Genomic DNA, 23,451 nt, shown 5'->3' on the forward strand with positions numbered 1-23,451 from the left:
AAATGCAACAATAGCAACCAGAGGGTTGGGCTAGATGACCCGTGGGGTCCCTTCCAAACCTACTGTTTTATGATTCATGCATAACACGTTGGTCCACATACCTCAGTTTTGCTCCCACTGGCTGGCAGACGCTCTCCATGGTTTCAGAAAGGAAGAGCCCTACCTGAAGATGCTGAGTATTATATATAAATTGCATGTAAGTTACGCTGACATTCTTAGAATCATAGAGCTGGGAGGGGCTCCAGCGGTCATCTAGTCCAACCCCCCTGCGATGCAGGAATCACAGGCATGATTTATGTAAGTTACAGAATTTTGCCACAGGAGGCAGGGAGGCGAATAGCATCACTTTTGGCAGAAGAGGAAATGCAGTAGAATGGAAACAGTGCTGCGTGAGACAGTTATGGGCTGGATTGGAAACGGATGCCTTCTTAAATCCATAAAATCCCTATTGGATGGATTACCCCCCTAAATTGATTTTTGAATTCTGAATTTATTGTTATTCACATCTTATACTGTATTTTATGCTGGTTTTTGTTGCATCAATTAAGTGCTTTAAATTTGTTGTCAGCCGCCCTTAGCCTGGGAAGAGCAGGGTACAAATAAAAATTTATTATTATATTTATATTTACCCTCTACCCCTACCCTAGGGCCCAGAATTAGCACCTGGTACCGCTTGTAGTGTGGGATTTTCCCGCACTGTGCAGGCGGGTGCGAGAACTGCAAAAGATGAGGCTTCTTTGAGCAGGAGGTGACCCACTCAGTGTCACCACGAGATGAGGAAAGTACGTGCACCCGGAAAAAACATTAAAAATTACTGGAACCGATTCCACAATGAATGCTGAGGCCTTTCATTTAATGCTTTTGCGGACAGAGAATGGGATGCGCGGCTATGATGTCTGCAGGGTGCTTTCTTCCACCCGGGTGGCTGGTTTCTCCGAAAGGCTGGTCATCTTGACCAGAAGGTCCTGGGATGCTTGGTCCAGCTGCTCGGCCAGGTGACTGGTCACCCGCAGCATCCTGTCCATTCCCCGCAAGTATTCGTTTAACCTACGTAGAAGAAGAGGGAGAAAACAAGGAAAACCCTCTTTACCAAAACAGGATAAAAACAAAAGGAAGGTGTTGTGGGCTTTTATGAGCAATCAGAAGAGGGAACACAAGAACCTGTACTCTGTCCGCAGATATAACTGTCCAGATCTGCTTTCCAATGTCATAGCACCCTCTGCAAGTGATGAACAGGAAGAAGATTCGGAGGAACAGACTCCTAGCAGCAGCACCAGGGGCGAAGAGGAGCAGTCTAGCTGCGCTAGAGGAGGAGAAGAAAGCGGAGAGGGGCAAGGCTTTTGAATTCTGGATGCTTTTGAATTCTGGTGCTGGAGGAGACTCTTGAGAGTCCCATGGACTGCAAGAAGATCAAACTGATCCATTCTGAAGGAAATCAGCCCTGAGTGCTCACTGGAAGGACAGATCCTGAAGCTGAGGCTCCAAGACTTTGGCCACCTCATGAGAAGAGAAGACTCCCTGGAAAAGACCCTGATGTTGGGAAAGATGGAGGGCACAAGGAGAAGGGGACAACAGAGGACGAGATGGTGGGACAGTGTTCTCGAAGCTACCAGCATGAGTTTGACCAAACTGCAGGAGGCAGTGGAAGACAGGAGTGCCTGGCGTGCTCTGAGCGCCACAACTCCAGAGTCAGCCACGACTGGACCTAATGGTCAGGGGTCCCTTTACCTTTACCAGGAATATATAGTGAGAGGCTCACACGAGCCTGCAACCAGCTATCTGCTTTGTGTGTTAGAAGGGGAATGTAAACTCTGCTAAGTAAAGGAACGGCTTCTGCTGGGGAGGGCGGGATATACATAAAATTTATTATTATTATTATTATTATAATAATAATAATAAGCAATATATCCTCTCTTGCCACCCTGAACATTCCCACAATTCGGAAGTCCACACGGACCAGCAGCAGCTCTCCATAATTTCAAGCAGGATTTCGGGGAGTGCGGACCAATTACCCACACTTGGCCCGCGCCAAACCAAAGGGGTGCTGCCAGGGGTGCTGCAATAATGGCAAACAACGGAAGGCAAGAGGCAGTGGAGGGGGACAAATTTTGGCATCACACAGGGTGCCACTGAAATTTTAAAGCCACTGAGTAGAGGTTCTCTCTGGAGATGCCATTGTGAATTGAACCCGGGGCATTCAGCAAGCAAAGCAGATGGCGTATCACTAAATTCTGGACTCCCCTGTGTCTAATGCCCATTCATTTTAGTAAAGGTAAAGGGACCCCTGACCATTAGGTCCAGTCGTGACTGACTCTGGGGTTACGGCGCTCATCTCACTTTACAGGCCGAGGGAGCCGGCATACAGCTTCCGGGTCATGTGGCCAGCAGGACTAAGAGCTGCTTCTGGCAAACCAGAGCAGCGCACAGAAATGCCGTTTACCTTCCCGCCGGAGTGGTACCTATTTATCTACTTGCACTTTGACGTGCTTTTCAACTGCTAGGTTGGCAGGAGCAGGGACCGAGCAACAGGAGCTCACCCCGTCGACGGGATTCGAACCGACGACCTTCTGATCGGCAAGTCCTAAGCTCTGTGGTTTAACCCACAGCGCCACCCGCGTCCCTCCCATTCATTTTATTGTGGTGCTATTAAGCAGGGAGGGGGGCTTGGGTGTTTTTAAGGACACAGTGGGTGTGCAGGAGAGTGGGGGGCCAGGAATATGAGGACAGGAGGCAATGGAGACCGAGGAGAAAGATTTTAGTTTTTTTCTCTCTCTCCCCTGTTGGGACATGGCATCCATCGCACAGGGAGCTGGTGGCTGTGTGAGTTACACAGCCGCAAAACCGCCGGCCAAATTCCAGCTCGGATGTGAAATTGAGCCGGGGCAATGTAAATTCCCCAGGAGAAACCCCTGAGAATCAGCAGAAAAAATATATAAAGAAATTGCTCTCGCTCAGCCGGTCCCAGACACTCAGCATTGCGGGCTGAATGTACAAGCTTCTCTCCTTGCAACACGTAATGCAAGGCCTGCCGGAGAAGTTTATAAGAGGAGGCATGGCATGGAGAAAACCGAAAGAGAGAAATATTTTCTCCCTCGCTCATAGAACTAGAACTCATGGATGTCCATAGAAGGTGAAGGTGGGAGGTTCAGGACAGGCAAAAGAAAGTCCTTATTCACACAGAACAGAGTTTACACTGGTCTTGACCGATCTGCATTGGTTCCCAGTACGTTTCCGAGCACAATTCAAAGTGTTGGTGCTGACCTTTAAAGCCCTAAACAGCCTCGGCCCAGTATACCTAAAGGAGCGTCTCCACCTCCATCGTTCTGCCCGGACACTGAGGTCCAGCGCCGAGGGCCTTCTGGCAGTTCCCTCATTGCAAGATGTGAGGTTACAGGGAACCAGGCAGAGGGCCTTCTCAGTGGTGGCACCTACCCTGTGGAACGCCCTCCCACCAGATGTCAAAGAGAACTACTACCAAACTTTTAGAAGACATCCGAAGGCAGCCCTCTTTAGCAAAGCTTTTAATGTTTAACAGACCACTGTATTTTAATACTTTGTTGGAAGCCGCCCAGGGTGGCTGGGGAGACCCAGCCAGATGGGCAGGGTATAATATGATTATAATTATAATTTATTAAACTGTGGAACTCCCTGCCACATGAGACAGTGCTGGCCACCGACCTAGATGGCTTTAAAAGAGCATTAGACAAATTCATGGAGGAGGAGGAGACTATGGGTGGCTATGAGCCACACGGGTTCTGCTCTGCCCTCCACAGTCAGAGGCAGTGATGCAACTGAATCCTAGTTGCTGGAAACCACAGGAGGTGAGAGTGATTCTCTTGTGCTCAGATCCTGCTTGTGGGTTCCACGCAATGGGCATCTGGTTGGTCACTGCGAAGGCAGGATGCTCGACTAGATGGGCTACTGGCTTAACCCAGCATTGGCCTAATCCGAGCAGATTTGTCCGTTTCAGCTCTCTCTCAGCTTCTCATAAACTCAACCCTCCACATTTCGGCAGGAATTTTTGCAATTTTATTTTTATTAAAATAACCGTTGTGAAAATTTGGCAGCATTGCAGTACAAATTCCTCCTGATAGACCTATGTTTATATGTAGTTTTTACTTTTTTCCCCTGCAAATAATTCCCCCCCCCCAACATATTGCATTTCTGTATGGTATTTTCATGAATATATTCACTTCTATGCACACTTTGCTCTAGAAAAGCGTGGATTTCAAAGGCTGCATATTGTTTCATATGTTTCAGGCTGCCCATGGCGACGCAGGTCAATTCTGTGTCCAGGGCAGCTGTTTACCAGCTCCATCTGGTACGCAGGCTGAGACCCTACCTACCCGCGGACTGTCTCGCCAGAGTGGTGCATGCTCTGGTTATCTCCCGCTTGGACTACTGCAATGTGCTCTATGTGGGGCTACCTTTGAAGGTGACCCGGAAGCTGCAATTAATCCAGAATGCGGCAGCTAGACTGGTGACTGGGAGCGGCTGCCGAGACCACATAACACCAGTCTTGAAAGACCTACATTGGCTCTCAGGATGTTTCTGAGCACAATTCAAAGTGTTGGTGCTGACCTTTAAAGCCCTAAATGGCCTCGGTCCTGTATACCTGAAGGAGCGTCTCCACCCCCATCATTCAGCCCGGACACTGAGGTCCAGCTCTGAGGGCCTTCTGGCGGTTCCCTCCCTGTGAGAAGCCAAGTTACAGGGAACGAGGCAGAGGGCCTTCTTGGTAGTGGCTCCTGCCCTGTGGAACGCCCTCCCATCAGATGTCAAAAGAATAAACAACTACCTGACTTTTAGAAGACATCTGAAGGCAGCCCTGTATCGGGAAGTTCTTAATGTTTGATGTTTTATCGTGTTTTTAATATTCTGTTGGGTGCCACCCAGATGGGCAGGGTATAAATAAATAAAATAATAATAATAATAATAATTTCAGAAAGCGCAAACCAGGTAACTTTGCCTTTAAGTAGGAGCTGAATTCAATGTGTCCCCTGCCCGAGAAGGAAGGATTTCCTTTCCTCTGCCTGCTGGTTATTGTTGGGAAACTGTGTATGTGCAGCTACTCACACAGAGTCAATTAAGGTTTGGCAGGCAGCCAGAAGGCAATCTGAAGGAGTAACTCTGCCTGGTGATAACAAAGGAATGGAGACAGCTCCCTGATTGGTCAAGCTCTCTCAAGGGAGTGATAATTAATGGCCTACTAACTGGAATGTGTTAGTTCAGTAGTTCAGGAGTTCAGTAGTTCTGTGTGTCAGTGTAGGAGTTGTGAGTCGTGTCAGAGAGAGCTAGCAAAAGATCAGTGTTCTGTTCCTGTAAATAGTCCACTGTATACAATAAACACCTAACTACAAGTTCCTGGTTCCTGCTTCGTCTATCCTGTCTGCAGCCAAGTCGCCAATTGCTTCCATGGATTCTTCGTGTACTCTGCTAGGTCGGCTAAGATCCTGCAACTAGTTGGAAAGTTGTGAAACACCAATAGGTTTTGCCAATAGTTACTTCCTTGGCTGACCCAAGATTCCAGTTTTACAAGAGATCTCCTTCCTTTCCACTCACCCTCCCGCTAATCCTGCAGAGGATTATATAGGATGTACAAAGCAGCTAGCTCTGTGCTCCATTGCTAAGCCCCGCAAAAAGAGCATCTGTTGTGAAGAAGCACCTACTTCTTTTTCTCGTCCTCTGCATGCAGATGATCATCTGCATGGATGTGTTCCTCCAACTCCTGCAGGAACTTTCCAAGGATCTCATGGAACTCCCCGTTGGCCTCTCTCACATCTGGAAGGGCTTGAGAAACGATGTCCTGATACCTGGACTGACCGGCCTCCAGAGCTGCAGCCTCCTGAAGACTCTTCAGATTGCCTCCAAGGTCCTCCAACAAGATCTTGAGATGGTCCAGCTCTTCCTGTGAGGCCGGCGTGGCGGTTGCCTGGGTCATCTGCGTGCAAGAGCTCCCAGACCAGGGGATGTGAAATGTGAAGTCACAAAAGTCTGGATTTGGGGACTGATCTCCACGATCTTCTGGGGTTGGTCTCACCGTGGCATTGTCCAGTGATTCCTTTTCCTTGCTCTGAGCGGGTATAAGAAGACTCAGCCCTAGCAGCAGACTCCAAACCCCAAGTGGTCTTGTTGTGACCTGGAAAACAAGGAAAGGCGAGTCACTATTCTCAGAGATGGGGTGTGGGTGGTTACACCTGAATTCAGTGTTGGGATGCTGTCGGGGAGACGGGGGCATTTGGCTGTCCCCCAGCTGGCTCCAGCCACCAGACGGCAGCTGAGCGAACACCGGTCTCCCTTGGAACAGCATCAATCAGTGGCATGAGCCTCTGATACGTTTAGAAGCTGTGCCCGCTCTTATCAGTAGAGTGAATAAATCCTCACAACGAAAGTGGCAGACAGAGACATGTGTAAGCATTATTTACAGCGTTTATTCAGCATAGTTCAGGAACAAAGGAAAAAAACATGTCTGCTTCCCTTCGTCTCCAAGCAAAACAGAAATAGCAAAAGCAATATACAAACGTTCCCAGCAGACTGTGCTGGAAGTAAACAGGCATGTGACACACAACAGTCATGCCTATTCCTTTTAAGGTGGAACGGAACTATATCCTAACATTCAGACCTGTTTTTCCAAGCCCAGTGCTTTTTCCCAGTGTGGGAAAAGAGAGAAGAACTCAGTCAATGGAGTTTGGGGTGTTTAGCCTGGGGGAGAGGAGACAGAGAGGTGATCGGATGGTCCGATTCAAATACAGTGGTGCCTCGCAAGACAAAATTAATCCGTTCCGCGAGTCTCTTCGTCTTGCGGTTTTTTCGTCTTGCGAAGCAAGCCCATTAGCGGCTTAGCGGATTAGCGGCTATTAGCGGCTTAGCGGCTATTAACGGCTTAGCGGCTTAGCGGCTATTAGCGGCTTAGCGGCTTTAAGAAAAAGGAAACAAACTCGCAAGAACTCGTAAGACATTTTGTCTTGCGAAGCAAGCCCATAGGGAAATTCGTCTTGCGAAGCACCTCAAAAAACGGAAAACTCTTTCGTCTAGCGAGTTTTTCGTCTTGCGAGGCATTCGTCTTGCGAGGCACCACTGTATCTGAAAGGCTTTCACATGGAAGGTGGAGCAAGTTTGTTTTCTGCTGTTCCAGGGGATTGGGACCCGAACTAATGACTTCAAGCTACAAGAAAGGAGATTCCGACTAAACGTGAAGAAAAACTTTCTGACAGCAAGAGCTGTTTGACAGTGGAACGGGCTTCCTTGAGAGGTTGTAGACTCTTCTTCCTTGGAGGTTTTTAAGCAGAGGTTAGATGGCCATCTGTCATGGGTACTTTAGCTGAGATTCCCACGTTGCAGGGGGTTGGACTAGATGACCCCAGGACCCCTTCCAACTCTACAATTCTATGAGTCTATGAAAAGGAAGGACAGAGGTTCTCCAACTAACTAACTAACTAACTAACTAACTAACTAACTATTGTAGTTGTGAATTGCCCTGGGCATAGGGTGGTATATAAATTTAATTAACGACAACAAGAACTGCTACTACCTTGTAAGCTGATTGGCACACAAAAAAGCCCCTCACCTCCATCACCAACCTCCTTTTCTTTTTTAATTTTTAATTTTTATTGGAAATTTTATTTGCAACGTAACATAAACCCTTACCCCTCCAATACAGAAATCTACCCACATTAAACGTGAACATAACATACAACAAGCATAACATAAAACAATACAAACAACCAAATAAAAGACTTCCTTTATCCTGTATCTGGCCTCCTTATTTACTTCTTAGAAGCTGTTTCCTTTATGAATAGTTATTAAGTTTTTTCTAATTAGAACTTAAATATCCACAAAGTCTCCTGCAGACATTAATCGAAACAAGTCCAGATATGTATTTTAGGGCACTGTTTTGCGAAGTATTCTCTGCATTTTCCCCATGCTTTTTGAAACTCTTGTCTAGTGTGATCTCTAATTGCCTCAATCTAGCCAGTTCAATATACTCTAACAGTTTGTCTTGCCATTCCTTTTTTGTTGGCACAATTTCTTTTTCCCAGTTTTTAGCAATTAGGATCACCAGCCTCCTTTTCGTTCAGCTCGTCCTTGCAATAATTTGTGTCCATATTCCCTTCCTGCCAGGAAAGCAATCATCACAGCTTTGCTGTTGGCAACCAGCAACCGTCCCCTGGCAAGAACCACCTGGCCACCTGCCACGGCTGTCTCTTGCCCACCTGTGCCCTGCACAACACAACAGCCGCACAAAAATGATCTGCCTTGCTAAGGTTTCCCCCTCTTTCCTTCTGGTGTTCAGTCCCGAAAAACCCAGCACTCGGTATTCTCCCCAGAGGCATCCAACATCCCACAAAAGGAGGCACTTATTTATGTAGCGCACGGTTAATCTATGGAACTCCCTGTTGCAGGAAGCAGTGGTGAATACCAACTGAGACGGCTTTCTGAGAAGATTAGACAAACCCTGGGAAGGCTACCCCAATCAGGGGTAACAATGCTTCTGTGGACTCTCCTTCCTTGAAGGTTTGTAAGCAGAGGATGGAGTGGCATCTGTCATGGATGCTTTAGCTGAGATTCCTGAAATCCAGGGGGTTGGGCTTGATGACCTTTGGGGTCCCTTCCAACTCTACCGTTCTATGGTTCTGAATACCATTTGCTGGAAACCGCAAGAAGACAGGGGACTTTTGAGCACAAAGAATGACAGAACAGGATGATGGACTAGATGGGTCATTGGCCTTAACCAACAAACTCTTCTCATGTGTTTAATTACTGCCTTTAATCCTTAATCTCCCAGGACATTCTATACAAGATCTCAAAGTATCTGTCTTATTACAAAAGAATTTCAGAAATAGACTGGAAAGAGAAGTTGCTGAATGGCAACTCATTACCAAACTTAAAACCATGGAGAGACCTGGCCTGAATAGAGACTTTGGATTCTTATCTCATTATACAGGATAAAGCTATTTTTGGCCATCTCACCCCTTGCTTTTTCCTGTAAGACCAATTGCAGTCTGTAACAGGCATCGACAGGTTTACCACAGCTGTCAGCCAATCACCCATTCCCACCACCCTCCTGAGTAATACCTCTCCCCACCCTCTCAAAAAGCAGAGACATCACCTTGCCGACAAAGGTCCATATAGTTAGACTTCCGGGTTAGCGCGATCGGCTAATGGCGGATTCCCTCCGAGCTCCGGAGGGAATCGGCTCTGCTGAAGACGGGTCTTACCGCGCCGGCGACGCGGGGACCCTTAGAAACCGCAGGCGCGGAAGCCTGCGGACTTGGTGACTCGGCGGGCACCTTTAAGCGCCTTCCCCGAGCCACGAAGAGCCTTTTTAAAGGCTACGGAGAGGGTACGGGGAGTGGCGTGGTGCTGTGAGTAGACCGCTACTGCAGTGGAGCGAAGCCGCGCAGCCATGGCCGGAGAGCGCTGACTTTTTTCCCAAAATTCGGACTGGAAAAAGAACAACCCATGAGTAGAATGGAATCTGGACTTTAAAATTTATACCTTTGAATTCGGTACAACCAGGGGATGTGCTAAAGGGAAGTCCGCACCCCCCCCTACCTACAAACGATCTAAAGCAAGGATCGGAGAACTAAGGTGGAGAGTACTGTTTTTGGTGTCAGATAAAAGATACTTCCAAGAATTTGACAGAAGAAGTCTTGTGCTGGAGAGAAAGTGAGGAATTTTGGAAGTTTTTGTGTAAACCCCCCCCCCCCGAACCCGGGAGCGTCCTGTGTGTGAGCCGGAGGAAATAGAATAAGGAGTTTGACAGCTGTCAAAGGAGCTGTCAAACGGGCGGCTAAAGTTAAGAACTTTGTTATTTAATGACTCTCTGAATTAAAAGTGTTGCACTTGAATTGAGGTGGTTGGAAACAACGTAGCTATAAACAACAAGTAACGGACTGTTGGAAAAAGGACTATCAAGTAATTGGAATCCCCCTAGGGGGAACTAGAGACATTACAATGGCTGCAGAGGGAAAATTACTGGCAGAGATAGAAAAAATGTTTTTTCTCGTGGGAATCCTGCAAGAGCAGAGTACGGCTATGAATAAAGAACTTATGACCTTGAACCCTAAAACAAACAACTCTGCTGAATGCATAAAGGATTTGACTGATAAGGAATCTGCAGCTGAACCAGAAGAGGCGTTTTTGGAATTGGTGGAGAGGAAAGAAGGAGTGAAAAAATTACAGGAAAATACCAATCAGAAGCCTATATTGTCAGGAAATAAAGAAGAAGATCTTTGGACTACAAATCTGCGAAAGATGAGAAAGATGAAGGAAGAAGTCCCTGGAGTCCCTGGAATACTGGAATTTAAAAGAATAAAGAAATATGATTGGGACTTCCTCTTTGAATATGGGAGATCAGCTGACCTTTTGCAGCAGCAACTGCTTTTAAGTATTTTGGATGGAAGAAAATTTGATGTGACTGTGACAGAACTCCTTCGAGACCTGAGGACCAACAAAAAGGGTTATCAACAAAATCGGCAGAGAGAGACTGACAGAGACTTGAAGGCCTCGGATGTGAGGAATCCGGGCTAGGAACTGTTTTTGGGGACATCTGCTTGGGAAGGGATGGAAACCGGGGTAGGGAGGGAGGGGAGAATAGAATTTCAAAATTTTATGATTTTTGTATTTGGCCATTATGACATATAACTAATTAATATATGAAGGGAGAAATTCTTGGAAGGGAAATTAGGTCGACCTTAGAAAAAGGACTTAATGTTTATAATAGAATTGGATAAGTTAAATGTGGATAAGTAAAAAGAGCTAAGTTCCAAAATAACAATAATATGTTAAAGATGGGAGATAAGAACTTGCTGAATTAATTATTGGAATTGGGATGTATGAAGAGGGGGTGGGGGGAAGTCAGGGAAAGGGGGTAAAGAAAGTAAGAATATGAAATTATACATGTTTTGTTTTTGTTTTTGTTTTGTGTGTGTGTGTAAAATGTGAAAATCTAATAAAAATTTTATTAAAAAAAAAAAAGGTCCATATAGTTAAAGCTATGGTTTTCCCAGTAGTGATGTATGGAAGTGAGAGCTGGACCATAAAGAAGGCTGATCGCCGAAGAATAGATGCTTTTGATTTCTGGTGCTGGAGGAGACTCTTGAGAGTCCCATGGTCCCAAAATGGTCCTCTTGAGAGTCCCAAAATGGTCAAAGGCCTGGAAACAATGCCTTATGAGGAACGGCTAAGGGAGCTGGGCATGTTTAGCCTGGAGAAGAGGAGGTTAAGGGGTGATATGATAGCCATGTTCAAATATATAAAAGAATGTCACATAGAGGAGGGAGAAAGGTTGTTTTCTGCTGCTCCAGAGAAGCGGACATGGAGCAATGGTTCCAAACTACAAGAAAGAAGATTCCACCTAAACATTAGGAAGAACTTCCTGACAGTAAGAGCTGTTTGACAGTGGAATTTGCTGCCAAGGAGTGTGGTGGAGTCTCCTTCTTTGGAGGTCTTTAAGCAGAGGCTTGACAACCATATGTCAGGAGTGCTCTGATGGTGTTTCCTGCTTGGCAGGGGGTTGGACTCGATGGCCCTTGTGGTCTCTTCCAACTCTATGATTCTATAATTCTATGATTCTATGATTAAAGCTACCAGCATGAGTTTGACCAAACTGCGGGAGGCAGTGGAAGACAGGAGTGCCTGGCGTGCTCTGGTCCATGGGGTCACGAAGAGTCGGACACGACTAAACGACTAAACAACAACCCTCTCACTATATTTAAGGGTCTGGAGATTTCTGTTTCAGTGTATCTGAAGAAGTGTGCATGCACACAAAAGCTCATACCAAGAACAAACTTAGTTAGTCTCTAAGGTGCTACTGGAAGGAATTTTTTTCTTGGTATGGTTAGGGTTGTTGTTGTTTAGTCGTGTCCGACTCTTCGTTAGGGTTAGGGTTGGGGATTAGCGATAGGGGAAATAGTTTATTTTATGCTTCTGAATGCCAGCTGTTGGAAACCACAGAGAGTGCTCTTGCATTGAAATCCTGTTTGCAAGTTTCCCACAAGCATCTGATCAGCCATCCATAGGCCCCTGGCCTGATCCGGCAGACTCCTCTGAGGCTCTTAAGGTTTCCAGCAACTCAGTGACAGAACCCAGCACACTGGATTTTCCCCAGAGGCATCCAATATCCTGCAAGGGAAATGGAGGAGTTTCTCGTTCTCTCTCTCTCCCCCTCTGGCTGGCCTTTAGGGTAGAGTCTTTTTTGGCATTGCTTCCTGCAGAACTTGCTGAGCCCTTCCTGGCTGCCAGAAGCTTCCTCCAGCAAAATACTCAAAGGCAGGTTTTGGTGGCCAAATTAAGTTCTGCTCTAATTAATCCATGAAGCCAGATAGAGATGGAGACAGAATCTGTTGGAAGGAAGCAATGTTTGTTTTTGTTTGTTTGTTTGTTTGTTTGTTTCATTGATCTCCCATCTCTCCTCCAAGATGCTCAAGTTGGCCAACACAGTTCTCCCTCTCCCCCACCATTTGATCCTCGCAATATAACCCTGTGAGAGGCTGTGACTGGCCATTTGAAGCCCTGGTGCGACACCAAGACTCTAACCACTACTCCACTCTGCCTCTGCACCGGAGTATCTCTACACCATCCTTCATGGCAGAAAAAAAAGCCTTTCCACAGTGGCTCTTGTAAAGAAAGGTTGAACTATAAACTCGTAGGATCACAGAAAATATAGGAATCTGGCTTACAACTACCTGAATGCCTTAAAACAGGTAAGACCATTGGTCCATCGAGCCGGGTATCATCTAATTTGACTGGCAGGGGTGCCAAGTTGAATAAAATATTGAGATAGCAGCATGAGGGCTGAGCAGGGGGTGTCAAAGGTTGCTGAGGGCCACCAATAAAGGAACTGGGGGCCACATACAGCCCTCGGGACCACCCTGGGCTAAACTAAGACTGTTGCCTATTACCTGCCCATACATGCCCTCCAACATTTCTCTGATGAAAATAGGGATATCCTATTCCATCACCATCGGGACACGGGTGGTGCTGTGGGTTAAACCACAGAACCTAGGACTTGCCAATCAGAAGGTTGGCGGTTCGAATCCCCACGACGGGGTGAGCTCCGTTGCTCGGTCCCTGCTCCTGCCAACCTAGCAGTTCGAAAGCACATCAAAGTGCAAGTAGATAAATAGGTACCGCTCTGGTGGGAAGGTAAACGGCGTTTCCGTGCACTGCTCTGGTTCACCAGAAGCAGCTTAGTCCTGCTGCCCACATGACCCGGATGCTGTACGCCGGCTCCCTCGGCCAATAAAGCGAGATGAGCGCCACAACCCCAGAGTCACCCACGACTGGACCTAATGGTTGGAGCCCCTTTACCTTTACCTGTTCCATCATCATCATCATCATCATCATCATCCCCTACTAACATTAAACATTTTTAAAAACCTTCCCCATACATTGCTGCCTTCAGATGTCTTCTAAAGGTTGTATAGTTCCTTACCTTCTTGGCTTGGGGTTGCATAACTCCATACCCTCCAACATTTCTCTAATGAAAATAGGGATGTCCCAAGGCAAAGGAGAGGGACATGGGTGGTGCTGTGGGTTAAACCACAGAGCCTAGGACTTGCTGATCCGAAGGTAGGCGGTTCGAATCCCCACGACGGGGTGAGCTCCCGTTGCTCGGTCCCTGCTCCTGCCAAACCAGTAGTTCAAAAGCATGTCAAAGTGCAGGTAGATAAATAGGTACCGCTCCGGCGGGAAGGTAAACGCCATTTCCATGCGCTGCTCTCGTTCGCCAGAAGTGGCTTAGTCCTGCTGGCCACATGACCCGGAAGCTGTACGCCGGCTCCCTCGGCCAATAAAGCGAGATGAGCGCCGCAACCCCAGAGTCAGCCACGACTGGACCTAATGGTCAGGGGTCCCTTTACCTTTACCTAAGGAAAAGTGGGACATTCTGGGATCAAATCAGAAACTGGGATGGCTTCTGTAGATCTAGGGACTGTCCCTGGAAAATAGGGACATTTGGAGGGTCTGCCCAGCGGTGGAGGTAGCTGTTCAGGTGCCTGGGGAGCCACCCATTGTGCGGACAGAATCCTGAACTAGATGGGCCATTGGCCTGATCCAGCAGGCTCGCCTTTTGTCTGCATGTTCTTCCTGGTACTTTGCAAAAGCGATGACTGGCATCTGTTCCTACCCGGAATTTTACAGCTGACCCCTCTCTGTTTCACCCCACAGATGCATTCCAGGGTGCCTGTTTCCCTGAGCAAAGCTTTCAGCATTTTGGATTTCGTAGCTGTGCGAAGCCTGCCGACTGCTCTCTCCCAATTCATTTCTGATTCCCTCCCTTGCATGATCCAAACCAGCTGCCTATTAAGTGCACACTACAAAGGAAGGCCTTTTTGTTTCCCTGCAAGTCACAGCCTTGCCTTTTCCAGAGAACCTGAGTTGCTGCCAGATGGCATCCGAACAGACTTCTAATTCTAGATACTTCCTTTGAATCACAGTCAGGGAGTGAATTAAGGAGTCAGGAACTGTGCTGAAATGCCGTCCCACCTCCCAGGATGAGACCACACCCTCCTCTGTCCCCTCTTCTTGTGGGGCATGGATGACCCAGCCTTAGTTAAGAACAGGAGCAGGGAACAACAGTGGACTTTCAGTTGTTGTGGATTCACAGACCCTCCAAGTGCCCCTATTCTCCAGGGACAGTTCTGGATTTACAGAAGCCATACAGTGGTGCCCCGCAAGACGAACGCCTCGCAAGACGGAAAACCCGCTAGACGAAAGGGTTTTCCGTTTTGGAGGCACTTCGCAAAACGAATTTCCCTATGGGCTTGCTTCGCAAGACGAAAATGTCTTGCAAGTTCCTGCGGGGTTTTTTCCCTTTTCCCCCCCTTTTCCTAAGCCCTAAGCCGCTTATCAGCTGATCCGCTAAAAGTCGCTAAACCGCTAAGAGCGCTAATCCGCTAAGCTGTCAATGGGCTTGCTTCGCAAGACGAAAAAACCGCTATACGGAGAGCCTCACGGAACGGATTAATTTCGTCTTGCGAGGCACCACTGTACTGGTTTCTGATTTGATCCCAGTGTTATTTATTCAGTGGTCTCTGTTTGCCTGAGCTCGAGTCTGGATTAAGGATTCTGAGCTCCTGTGTTCTGATTCAACACATGTTGTCCAATCACAGAACGTTTCAGGATTCGGGCCTCTGCCATTAGCCCTTGAACTTGCGATTCGCAGGTTGGAAGTTTAGACAGCCAATCACGTTGGGAGTGGGAGTGGCCCAGGCTTTCAGGTATGTATATAAGCAGTTGCTTTGCCCCTGTTTCCCAGTTATGTAGATCAAAAAAGGTTCTTGCTGTTATCACTGTGTCTTGCCTTGTGGGAACCAACCTACAATTCACTGGTGACCAGGCCCAGACGGGGGGCATATGGGGGCATAAGACGACGGAGAAGTTTTACCGTAATTATAATTATAATTAATAGTCAAATTTGTCTACTTAAAAATGCATTACTGAACTATTAAAAAGCATCTTAAAAAGCAGAGACATTACCTTGCCGACCAGGGTCCGTATAGTTAACGCTATGGTTTTCCCAGCAGTGATGTATGGAAGTGAGAGCTGGACCATAAAGAAGGCTGATCGCCCAAGAATTGATGCTTTTGAATTCAGGTGCTGGAAGAGACTCTTGAGAGTCCCATGGACTGCAAGAAGATCAAACCTCTCCATTCTGAAGGAAATCAGCCCTGAGTGCTCACGGGAAGGACAGATCCTGAAGCTGAGGCTCCAAGACTTTGGCCACCTCATGAGAAGAGAAGACTCCCTGGAAAAGACCCTGATGTTGGGAAAGACAGAGGGCACAAGGAGAAGGGGACGACAGAGGACGAGATGGTGGGACAGTGTTCTTGAAGTTACCAGCATGAGTTTGACCAAACTGCGGGAGGCAGTGGAAGACAGGAGTGCCTGGCGTGCTCTGGTCCAGGGGGTCACAAAGAGAAATCACTGGCTGAAGCCACAAGGCAGATCACACAGAGCGGCCGTCATGACCACCCAGGGCCACATCAAGGAATTTGAGACCACGGTTCCAGGGAAATAGGACTCGTATGCCACCCGGCTGGAGTTCTTCCTCGCAGCCAATAGGGTGACTGACCCCAAACTGAAGTGGGCTACACTGTCAGTGTGTGGGGTCCTGCTACATTCAAGATGGCCCAGGCTCTGGTGGCCGCAGCCATGCTGAGCGATACAACGTTCAATGCAATCATGCTAAAGCTGCAGACCTGCTTTGTGTTAGAATTCCTGCTCCATGATTGCAGGACCAGTGGTCAGGGATGATGGGAACTGTAGTCTCAAAAACGTCTGGAGGGCCGAGTTTGAGGAAGCCTGCCTTAGAACAGTGATGGCCGAACTTTGCCCTCGAGCTGTTTTGGGACTACAGTTCCCATCTTCCCTGACCACTGGTCCTGTTACCTAGGGATCATGGGAGTTGTAGTCCAAAAACAGCTGGAGGGCCAAGTTTGGCCATCACTGCCTTAGAACGTCCCTCTTTTCATGAGAGTAATGTTGGAGGGTATGCTTCTGTAAATCCGGGACTGTCTCCCCCAAATAGGGGCACTTGGAGGGTCTTTCATCTGTCTTGATTCTTCCAATATTCAGCTTCATGGTTCTAGCGTTATGAGAGAGGAAGAGAAACATTTCTCCGTTCGCTTTCTCCATGCTGTGCATAACTAAGCGGAAGGTTAATTATGCTGAAGGATAATTATGGGGCAATGGAAGATGTGGGGAAATGATTGCTTGACGCAATGTTGTACAACCTCCCTGAAAACCAATCAGCTGACACCATCCAACCTTTACCCTGGCTTTTGACAAATTTCCAGGACCAACTTTATTCTCGCAATGTTCTGCCTTAGGCTGTTTTTAATATTGTGCCGTGCTATATTTCAATATGAATGTTGCATGTTAGTTGCAACCTCCCCTGGGGCCCTAGGGTGAAGGGCGAGTAACAAATTTCAATAAGAATAAGAACAATGCCATTTAAGCGAGTTGCTGCCGTAACCACATCTGGTGGCCGTGAGCTGTAATGTCCACATCACATGGTTTGGTAATTTTTATTTTTCCAGAGATTCTGTGTTCTTTTTCACCAGACAATGAATCCCTTTCACAGCAAGTTTGGAAACGCCTGAAAAAACATGATCTCAGACAAGCACAAGAAAGAGGAAAAATATATGATCAGCCCTGGCTTTGAAAGGGCCACCAAATGCCTGGCCCACAAAGGATTTATTTTCGCATAACCAAGTTATTAACCACACAGCATCGTATTTCCCTGGACTCTGCCTTTCCCATTCAAAGCCTCTTTTCTCTCTCATCTTCTGCAGATGCTTACATACCCTCCAACATTTCTCGGATGAAAACAGGGGTGTCCTATTCCATAATAACATTAACAACAACCATTTTACTACTTATGCCCTGCCCATCTGACTGGGTTGCCCCAGCCACTCTGGGTGGCTTCCAACAAATATAAAGGTAAAGGGACCCCTGACCATTAGGTCCAGTCGTGACCAACTTTGGGGTTGCGGCGCTCATCTCGCTTTATTGGCCGAGGGAGCCGGCGTACAGCTTCCGGGTCATGTGGCCAGCATGACTAAGGCGCTTCTGGCGAACCAGAGCAGCGCATGGAAACACCGTTTACCTTCCCGCTGGAGCGGTACCTATTTATCTACTTGCACTTTGACGTGCTTTTGAACTGCTAGGTTGGCAGGAGCAGGGACTGAGCAACGGGAGCTCACCCTGTCGCAGGGATTCGAACCGCCAACCTTCCGATCGGCAAGTCCTAGGCTCTGTGGTTTAACCCACAGCGCCACCCGCGTCCCATATAAAAACATAATAAAACATTTTTTTAAAAAACCTTTCCTATATAGGGGTTGCCTTTTGATGGTTTGGGTGTCCATACACTCCAACGTTTCTCTGATGAAAACAGAGACGTCTAGGGGTGTGGGGGGAGATTTGGGGGAGGGATAATGACCTTTTGTTCTGTTGCGTAAGGTTTGTGCGGGTTTTTTGTGTCAGCGCCACCTTGTATGTGTTATGTCACTGTTGAATTGCTTGTAAGATTATTATTTGTATATATCTCTCTTTTTCTCTTTTTAAAAATTTTATTCATTTTTCTTTTTCATTCATTACATACATCTCAATTTCTTAATATTTATTATATATTCCTCCCTCCCCTCCAGGGCTTCCCCCAACTTCCACTTCTGGTTTGTTTCTCTTTTCACCCACTTTGCTATCTCCTAACAGAAAAAGTTATTAATAACATAACATCAAGCCTAAAAACATAAAAATAAACTAAATACACCATAATATTTCACTATTTTCTAAACATTTTCTAATACTAATAATTTCTAATACTTCTAATAATTTCTAATTTCTAATACTAATAATAATAATACTAATAATTTCTAATAATGTGAATGTTTATTTAAATCCTGCCATCAAGTCTATTGACCTTCTTTGCTTCTGCAAATATAATATAAATAGTTCCCATTCTTTTTCAAAGTCACGGTTGTCTTTTTCTCTTAATCTATCTGTCATTTTTGCCAGTTCTGCAATTTCTCTTGCCATTGTTCTTTAGTTGGTATTTCTCCAGTCTTCCAATTTTGTGCAGTCAACATTCTTGCTGCTGTAGTGGCATACATAAATAAAGTCCTCATTTCTTTTGGTATGTCTATCTCTTTCAAGATGCCCCCAATGAAGGAATTTCAGGGGGGGGGGAACCGCTTTGGGGGTTTTAGTAAATTGTTTGTGGCACTCCTGAGAACTCACACACAAGTTATTTGGGGCTGGACTAGATGGCTCTTGGAGTCCCTTCCAACTATACAATTATACGATTCTCTTTTGGTTTTGTGCAGTGCATTCTGTGTTTTTGGTTTCTGTAGTTGTTTACACACACACACACACACACACACAGAGCAAAATCTTGGAGACCCAATCTTGGAGAAAGAAAGAAAATAGCAGAGGGAGGATGATTGAATCTGATGAGGTGCATGACATTGGGAGATGTTTTGAATTTTGTTTACCCTTCCCCCCCCCATTACATTTTCCCTAAAAGTTTTCCTTAATTTGCATATGCAGATGAAATAGTCAGTGTTATGACCTATGGTCCTGTGTGCCTGCCCCACCGGTCTTTTAAGAATCTAGCTTCCCCTCTTTAGAACCACCGCTATTTTTTTCTCATGTGCAATGAATCTTCCTTTAACAGATAAGTTAACTGACTAAATCTCAAATGATCAGTTGAGTAAGGTTTTGTTGTTGTTTTTTAGATGACCCTAGCCTGGCTTTTAATGAAAATGCAGAGTAGCAAACTCGACCGGCATTAGTGCTGTGAGGTCGCTTTCAGACAACCTGCCCGTTGAGCTTCCATCCCAATTTGCTTGTCACACGCTTTCCTGGAAGGTTAGGCAACATTATTGCACATTTATTCTGATTTGCTTGTGGGGAAGTTAGACTGAAAAGCATTTGCCACACCTGCCCTGTTCCAGGTACTAAAGGTTTCTCAGAATGCAGGTTGGACAACTACTAATTTGAAAGCCGCTTTAAGACAGTAATAGACAGCAGATCAACTCCACCTTCTCCCTTCACACAAAACACCTATTTTTAATATGCTGGGCAGAGATAATATGAACCAAAAAGTCTCCGACTCACCATGGCAGAGATCTCTCCGGTGCAATACAGTGCAAACTTCAGCAGTGGATCAGAGTGACAGCTGTCCTCCAACGTCAGCAATGCAATGGGCAATTTAAAAATGTCTCTGGGAGTCGTCTGCCCTAAGATCTCCTCCAGCGATCTCTCTGGAATTCCCTGTGGGTCAATTATGGATTCAACCCAAGTCCATCTACCAGTCAAGAGAGCCAGCTCTGTGCATGGGGAGGCTAGACAGACGGACCGTGTCAGCAGAAAGCGTTTGTTGCGAGCGCAGTTTCCTTCCTTCGCAGTGCTGTGGCAGTGTGTGTGTTTTCAATTTACTTAACTTCTGAGGAATGCTAATGACTGACCAAGAGAGAGAGAGAGAGTTAGAGATCTGGTTTAAAAGAGGAAAAAGGAAGCCCAACGCTGAGGAAGCAAAAAAGGAACATGCCGTTCTCACCATCAGTAACAACAGGGCTGGGTTTTGGCTTTAGGAGACAGCAAGCCATGATATTGCCACGGACGGGCTGCAGCTCAGTGGAAGAGCACTCAGTGGAAGTGCTACGGAAAAATCTAGGTGTGAGGCTGCTCAGTCACCCGGCTCATCGGGCAGAGCCCGTGGGTCCCTGCAGAATAAAGGAAGGAGTCCAGCCACCAACTGGAGCAAATAGCTGTAGACCGAAGTTTATTGCGCAACAGGTTCAAAGAGGAATTTTGAACCCCGAGGATGGGGTGACAAGGACTTTTAAAAGTTTCTATCTTATCCCAGCATATAGTTCATTAAGCATCATCACTACATCATTGCTACATCAGAAAAGGGGAGGGATATACATGATTAAATAAGGGATGCAGGTGGTCGGCGGTTCGAATCCCCACGACGGGGTGAGCTCCCGTTGCTCGGTCCCTGCTCCTGCCAACCTAGCAGTTCGAAAGTATGTCAAAGTGCAAGTAGATAAATAGGAACCGCTCCGGTGGGAAGGTAAACAGCGTTTCTGTGCGCTGCTCTGGTTCACCAGAAGCGGCTTAGTTATGCTGCCCACATGACCCGGAAGCTGTACGCCGGCTCCCTCAGCCAGTAAAGTGAGATGAGCGCCGCAACCCCAGAGTCATCCACAACTGGACCTAATGGTCAGGGGTCCCTTTACCTTTACCTATACATGATCAACATAGGAGGAATGTGTTGGGGCAAAAGGCGGATACAGGATATGTATTGGGAAGTACATTCTAAGTACCTACTACAAAGGGACAATAGAACTTTGGTTTGCATAGTCTGCCACCTGGGCAAGTCCGGAGGAGTGCCTTTGCCCAGTGATTGACACCTATGAGTACCTTCCTGTGAGTACCTGACCTCCCGCTTGAGGGATTATGGCGGGGGACGGAGTGGTTTCCAAGTCCTTGGCCAATGAAGCAAAGTGGCAGTAGAATGAAGGAAAGTGGCAAAGGAGTTAATTTTATATGATTTTTAAAGCTAGGTAACTTCCCTGAGCTGTCAAGTCGAAAGGATACATTTATGCATAATATTTGGAACATTTAACAACTTTAAAGATGTGCCCCCCCCCATAATTTCCGTAACAGAAGGGACCCCAAGCGTTATCCAGTCCAACCCCTGAAATTCAGGAATCTCAACTGAAGCATCCATGACAAGATGGCCATCCAACCTCTGCTTAAAAACCTCCAAGGAAGGAGTCCACAACTTCCTTAGGGAGCCCGTTCCAATGTCGAACAACTCTGACTGCTAGAAAGTTATTCAGATTCTCAGAGCATGAGAAAACAAGCTTCCCCCGTCTTTCACGTCAAAGCCCATGAGAGATTTGAAGATGGCAGCACCCTTTCCTCCTGTGGTCTCCAGCAAGTGGTACTCAGAGTAATTTACTGCCTCCAACCAGGGAGGTAGAGCATAGTTATAGGGCAAAGCTGTTGTTGTTGTTTAGTCGTTTAGTCATGTCCGCCTCTTCGTGAGCCCCTGGACCAGAGCACGCCAGGCACTTCTGTCTTCCACTGCCTCCCGCAGTTTGGCCAAACTCATGCTGGTAGCTTCGGGAACACTGTCCCACCATCTCGTCCTCCATCGTCCCCTTCTCCTTGTGCCCTCCATCTTTCCCAACATCAGGGTCTTTTCCAGGGAGTCTTCTCTTCTCATGAGGTGGCCAAAGTCTTGGAGCCTCAGCTTCAGGATCTGTCCTTCCAGTGAGCACTCAGGGCTGATTTCCTTCAGAATGGAGAGGTTTGATCTTCTTGCAGTCCATGGGACTCTCAAGAGTCTCCTCCAGCACCAGAATTCAAAAGCATCCATTCTCCGCCGATCAGCCTTCTTTATGGTCCAGCTCTCACTTCCATACATCACTCCTGGGAAAACCATAGCTTTAACTATACGGACCTTTGTTGGCAAGGTGATGTCTCTGCTTTTTAAGATGCTGTCTAGGTTTGTCATTGCTTTTCTCCCCAGAAGCAGGCGTCCTCTCTTCATCTATGAATGTGTCCAATACTCTTTTAAAGCCACCCAAGTTGGCCATCCCTGCCTCCTGTGGGAGTGAGTTCCACAGTTCACCTGTGCCATGTGAATAATTATTATCAACATTGTTGGTGTCAGTTGAGCGCACCAACAAAAAACTCCGTTCTGTAGCTTTCTGTCATCTGTCTGGGAGGGAATCTTGATTGTTTTCCCTCTGTGCTACATTGTTAAAATAGCACAATGGATGATCTGCATCTGTTTCCATATAAATATAATGCAAAACTTGTTGCCAAAAACAGAATACAGTGGTACCTCGGGTTAATTACTTAATTCGTTCCAGAGGTCCGTTCTTAACCTGAAACTGTTCTTAACCTGAAGCACCACTTTAGCTAATGGGGCCTCCTGCTGCTGCCGTGCTGCCGGAGCCCAATTTCTGTTCTTAAACTGAAGCAAAGTTCTTAGCCTGAAGCACTATTTCTGGGTTAGCGGAGTCTGTAACCTGAAGCGTATGTAACCTGAAATATACTCAGAGTCGCAAAGTGATTTCATGCTCTTTATTCAGCTCATGGTGGTGAGGAGGAATGAATGAATGTCCCCTCAAGGTATCTGCTTTATATACATTATTTACACAATGGGCTGCACATGATTGGCTAATTCCGGAATTCTACTGTAAGCCAATCAGGTTGTGGATTCACTTCCATCTGGAGCATGATTGGGTGGTTCCTGCCAACCAATCATACTGCTGCATTGTTCTAGGACCAATCAGACTGCTGCCTTTTGGATCCTATTGTTCTAGGGCCAATCAGACTGCTGCAGTTTGGATCCTATTCGACTCAGTACATAACATAACCCGAGGTACCACTGTCGTTAGTAGTTCACCACCAGCAGCAGCAAAACCTGCCCTGTGTGGAATAACATGTATGTTATTAACTCTACAGGAATGTAACATTTTTATCTATGCTGTCTGCTTCATATAAAGGTAAAGGTACCCCTGCCCGTACGGGCCAGTCTTGACAGACTCTGGGGTTGTGCGCCCATCTCACTTAAGAGGCCAGGGCTGTCCGGAGACACTTCCGGGTCACGTGGCCAGCGTGACAAAGCTGCATCTGGCGAGCCAGAGCTGCACACGGAAACGCCGTTTACCTTCCCGCCGGTAAGCGGTCCCTATTTATCTACTTGCACCCGGAGGTGCTTTCGAACTGCTAGGTTGGCAGGCGCTGGGACCGAGCAGCGGGAGCGCACCCCGCCGCAGGGATTCGAACCGCCGACCTTTCGATCGGCAAGCCCTAGGCGCTGAGGCTTTAACCCACAGCGCCACCTGCGTCCCATGTCTGCTTCATATACCCAGTGCTTTTTCTGGGGGTACACATACCTCTAAACATTTTGTGAATCTT

The 23,451-nt window shown here is 46.9% G+C and overlaps 1 protein-coding gene and 1 long non-coding RNA gene across 4 annotated transcripts in view; both read right to left on the bottom strand.

Moving 5' to 3' along the window:
* LOC307212000 overlaps nt 1–23,451 on the bottom strand; it is a 284,098-nt gene that overhangs the window by 159,126 nt on the left and 101,521 nt on the right. For 2 of the 3 annotated variants that reach the window (XR_013836708.1, XR_013836710.1), the window contains exon 2: nt 20,757–20,934. This is a non-coding gene — a long non-coding RNA (uncharacterized lncRNA). The remainder of the gene's footprint in view (nt 1–20,756; nt 20,935–23,451) is intronic. The other variant, XR_013836709.1, reaches the window with a different exon arrangement.
* Nucleotides 833–19,928, bottom strand: LOC307211898 (uncharacterized protein). The gene is made up of 3 exons (XM_079969040.1): nt 19,624–19,928; nt 5,670–6,139; nt 833–1,047 (listed from the first exon to the last, which is right to left on the bottom strand). Exons 1-3 carry the CDS (start codon nt 19,624–19,626, stop codon nt 888–890), a joined length of 633 nt encoding a protein of 210 aa, XP_079825166.1. The 5' UTR covers nt 19,627–19,928; the 3' UTR covers nt 833–887.

This window comes from Podarcis cretensis (assembly GCF_951804945.1).
Source record: "Podarcis cretensis genome assembly, chromosome: 3".
Taxonomy (NCBI): Eukaryota; Metazoa; Chordata; class Lepidosauria; order Squamata; family Lacertidae; genus Podarcis; species Podarcis cretensis.

Bases quoted from the DNA above. Each gene is read 5' to 3' on its own strand.
- LOC307211898 (XM_079969040.1), bottom strand. The intron at 1,048-5,669 runs GTAGGTGCTTCT...TCTTCTACGTAG, and splicing joins GCAGAGGACGAGAAAAAGAA to GTTAAACGAATACTTGCGGG.